Source organism: Copadichromis virginalis, linkage group LG16 (assembly GCF_057382275.1).
Source record: "Copadichromis virginalis isolate Kocher_CV1m ecotype Utaka linkage group LG16, C_Virginalis_male_GT1.1, whole genome shotgun sequence".
Lineage (NCBI taxonomy): Eukaryota > Metazoa > Chordata > Actinopteri > Cichliformes > Cichlidae > Copadichromis > Copadichromis virginalis.
Window position 1 is genome coordinate 27,578,043 of NC_140633.1, and position 4,425 is coordinate 27,582,467.

General features: G+C 55.2%; 1 protein-coding gene across 1 annotated transcript; it reads left to right on the forward strand.

The window, feature by feature from the left end:
* The first annotated feature begins 477 nt into the window (after window positions 1–477).
* LOC146690983 (uncharacterized) lies at window positions 478–3,543 on the forward strand. Its single transcript, XM_085435101.1, has 4 exons — window positions 478–1,428; window positions 1,666–2,007; window positions 2,086–2,178; window positions 2,428–3,543. The coding sequence occupies exons 1-4, from the start codon at window positions 1,006–1,008 to the stop codon at window positions 3,541–3,543; spliced, it is 1,974 nt and encodes a 657-aa protein (XP_085291227.1). The 5' UTR covers window positions 478–1,005.
* The last annotated feature ends 882 nt before the right edge of the window (window positions 3,544–4,425 follow it).

Below are 4,425 nucleotides of genomic sequence, written 5' to 3' on the forward strand. Positions count from 1 at the left end.
TTATGACCCATTTTGTCAAAGGAAAGGAAGTTGCCTAATAATTATGCACACCTGATATAGGGTGTTGATGTCATTAGACCACACCCCTTCTCATTACAGAGATGCACATCACCTAATATGCTTAATTGGTAGTAGGCTTTCGAGCCTATACAGCTTGGAGTAAGACAACATGCATGAAGAGGATGATGTGGACAAAATACTCATTTGCCTAATAATTCTGCACTCCCTGTATAGATATATATTTTTATCATGCCAGCTTTACTAACACAGGGGAACTCAGAGAACATGTACAGCAATTAAAGAACCAAAATGCTGAAAAAAAAAGAAAATTGAATAATGAAAAACAAGAATTGAGAGTTAATGAAATGCACAGATTTTTCTCTCCCAGGACTTTCAAAAAGTTTTTCTTTTCATACATGAAAGACAGCTGAAAAAGAATACATAATGTACATGATTTGAAATTATGTATCTGTCATGGTCCTGGGTCGTTGACCCAGCGTTTTGTGTTTTGTGACTATTTCCCTCTGTTCTAGTTATTCTGTGTCCTCCCCCCTTGTGTCCGGTTCGGGTTCTAGATTTCCTGTTTTACTTTGTAGGTCTGTGTCTCGTTATGCCCATTAAGTTCCAGCTGTGTCCCCTCCTGTGTGCCATTTCCTCATTACCTGGTGTGTGTATTTATAGTTGGTGTCTGCCTGTGCTCCTCGTCGGCTCGTCTGCGTTCATCCATGTATCACTGCGTTCCTCCGTGTAGCTCTGCATTCTATGGTGTTTCGTTCCTGTCTCTGCGTCTCTCTGCCCCGCACCCCTTTTGTATGGTCTCAGGTTTGTCTTTAGTTTCTCCCAGTTTAGGTTTGTAATTGCTCATGTTGAGTTGCCTGTTTTTGCCACCACCACCACCTTGTAAATAAACATCACTCTGTCATCAGTTCGCTGCATCTTGGGTCCTCCTTTTCCTCCACACCACACGGCTCCCTCCGCCAGCCGTGACAGTACGAGCCGACCAACATGGACCCAGCAGCATTCGCACCTACCCAGGAGTTTCGGGAGGAGGTAACCGACACGGTCGCAAGGTTGGTAAACCTGTGGCTCGAGCAGGAGGAAGAAGAGTTCCACCGCGCTGTAGAAGCCAGGCTACAGCAGCTACTCTCTGCACACTCCTGGCTGCTAGACTCGCTTCACCCGCTGGCACGGGACTTCCTCCTTCATGAGCTGCACCTTCGCCCTCCAGCCGCTACCGCTTCCCAACCCAGCCCGCCGGAGGTTTTGCCCGGCCCGCCGGAGGTTTCGCCCGGCCCGCCGGAGGTTTCGCCCGGCCCGCCGGAGGTTTCGCCCGGCCCGCCGGAGGTTTCGCCCGGGAGGAAGCGACGATCGCGCCGTCGGCGCATCGCCCCACAGCCGGAGAGTAGGACTTCGGAACTGCCGGCTGTGGTGAGTGGAAAAGACACTCCGTCTGTTTCGCCAGCTCGAATGACTGTTTATTCCGGGGCTGTGTTTGTTGAGCCAGCTGCCCAGCAGGTAGCTCAGTTAGCCGCCCAGCAGCCACTAGCTCTGTTAGCCACTCAATCGCCACCTCCATTACAGTCACAGCCAGACCTATTAGACACTTGGTTACAGTCCATAGCTCAGTTGGCAAGAGACTCATCCGCCTTATTATCACCTATTCAGCCATCATCTTCACCAGCTCCGCCTGTATTACAAGTCGAGTCCATCCAACCGGAAAAGCACTGTTTTTCACTTGTTCATGTCAAGCAGAGAGACACACCACATAACGCAGTTGTCAGTCCGCAACAGCTGGCCAGCCCAGCGACTGTGACGCACTCCAGGGCCTCCCCAGAGGCTGGGTCCCAGCCCCCGGCCGACTCTGGACCCCTGGAGATTAAGAAGCCAGCTGAGGACTGTATCCGGCTGTCGCTGCCTGAGCTGGGTCAATGCTCTGTGCAGCTGCAGTCTGCCTTGTGTTTGCCAGAGGCCCGTGCGCCTGCTGGTTCTGATCTGTTCCTGCCAGAGGCCCGTGTGCCTGCTGGTTCTGACCCGTGCCTGCCAGAGGCCCGTGTGCCTACTGGTTCTGTTCTGTGCCTGCCAGAGGCCCGTGCGCCTGCTGGTTCTGACCTGTGTGTTCCAGGGGCCCCGGTGCCCACTGGTCCAGAGACTGTTTTCGCTGGGGGGCCCGAGGAGCCCGTCCAGCCTCCTGCTTCGCCTGCTGGGGGGCCCGAGGAGCCCGTCCAACCTCCTGCTTCGCCAGCTGAGCCTCCTGCTTCGCCAGCTGGGGGGCCCGAGGAGCCCGTCTAGCCTCCTGCTTCGCCAGCTGAGCCTCCTGCTTCGCCAGCTGGGGGGCCCGAGGAGCCCGTCCAGCCTCCTGCTTCGCCAGCTGGAGGGCCCGAGGAGCCCGTCCAGCCTCCTGCTTCGCCAGCTGGAGGGCCCGAGGAGCCCGTCCAGCCTCCTGCTTCGCCAGCTGGAGGGCCCGAGGAGCCCGTCCAGCCTCAAGACTCGTCAGCTGGAGGTTCAGGAGAACCTAGCCAGCCTCCTGTCTCGTCAGCTGGGGGGCCCGAGGAGCCCGTCCAGCCTCAAGACTCGTCAGCTGGGGGGCCCGAGGAGCCCGTCCAGCCTCAAGACTCGTCAGCTGGAGGTTCAGGAGAACCTAGCCAGCCTCCTGTCTCGTCAGCTGGGGGGCCCGAGGAGCCCGTCCAGCCCCAAGACCCATCATCGCCACCAGCTGCAGCCTCTGTGTCTCCATCCTCGCCAGCTGCGGCCTCTGTGTCTTCACCCACGCCGTCGCCTGGTCCAGCTACTGCTTCACCCACGCCTGGTCCGGCCTCTGCTTCACCCACGCCTGGTCCGGTCTCTGCTTCACCCTCGCCTGGTCCGGCCTCTGCTCCAGCCTCGCCTGGTCCGGCTCCAGCCTTCGTGTCTTCAGCCTCGCCTGGTCCGGCTCCAGCCTTCGTGTCTTCAGCATCGCCTGGCCCGGCTCCAGCATCCTCGTCAGCATCGCCTGGTCCGGCTTCTGCTTCAGCTTCGCCTGGTCCGGCCTCTGCTTCAGCATCCTCATCAGCTGCCTCGTCTGGTCCAGCCTCTGCTTCGGTCTCGTCTGGTGCTGCGACGGCCACGCCACCTTCGGGTCCCAAACTGCCGCCTCGACATCGGCGGTCATCTGCCAGGCCGCTGGTGGAGCGTCATCGTCACTATGGACGACCTCCTAGACGCCGCCGTTGCTGTCCGCACGGTCGGCCGCCTGAACTGTTTCCTCGTCACCGCCGTTGCTGTCCGCACGGTCGGCCGCCTGAACGGTTTCCTCGTCGCCGCCGCTGCCATGTGCACGGTCGGCCCCCTGAACTGCCTCCGCTCCGCCACCGCTGCCTTCCACTCGGTCGGCTTTCGGAGCTGTGTCGCCGACGTGGCCGGCCTCAGAAGATAAACTGTCCTGGACTTCTGAGCTGTGAGCCTCTGGGCCGGCCTCCTGAACTGTGTTTTGTCCTGGTACTCCAGCATGTGTGTTTTTGTTTTGGACAATTCCCTCGGTCCGCTGGAGCTTGTTTTGTTCGGTGATATATTTTTATCATGCCAGCTTTACTAACACAGGGGAACTCAGAGAACATGTACAGCAATTAAAGAACCAAAATGCTGAAAAAAAAAGAAAATTGAATAATGAAAAACAAGAATTGAGAGTTAATGAAATGCACAGATTTTTCTCTCCCAGGACTTTCAAAAAGTTTTTCTTTTCATACATGAAAGACAGCTGAAAAAGAATACATAATGTACATGATTTGAAATTATGTATCTGTCATGGTCCTGGGTCGTTGACCCAGCGTTTTGTGTTTTGTGACTATTTCCCTCTGTTCTAGTTATTCTGTGTCCTCCCCCCTTGTGTCCGGTTCGGGTTCTAGATTTCCTGTTTTACTTTGTAGGTCTGTGTCTCGTTATGCCCATTAAGTTCCAGCTGTGTCCCCTCCTGTGTGCCATTTCCTCATTACCTGGTGTGTGTATTTATAGTTGGTGTCTGCCTGTGCTCCTCGTCGGCTCGTCTGCGTTCATCCATGTATCACTGCGTTCCTCCGTGTAGCTCTGCATTCTATGGTGTTTCGTTCCTGTCTCTGCGTCTCTCTGCCCCGCACCCCTTTTGTATGGTCTCAGGTTTGTCTTTAGTTTCTCCCAGTTTAGGTTTGTAATTGCTCATGTTGAGTTGCCTGTTTTTGCCACCACCACCACCTTGTAAATAAACATCACTCTGTCATCAGTTCGCTGCATCTTGGGTCCTCCTTTTCCTCCACACCACACGGCTCCCTCCGCCAGCCGTGACAGTATCAGCAAACTTCTCTCCTCCTGGAGCTGTATACTTCCTGAATTCATGAGTCAGCACTCCAGTAGTTGACCTAGATAACACCAAACCCAGGAGATTAGACAGCACTGATGACCAATGTACTTTCTTAA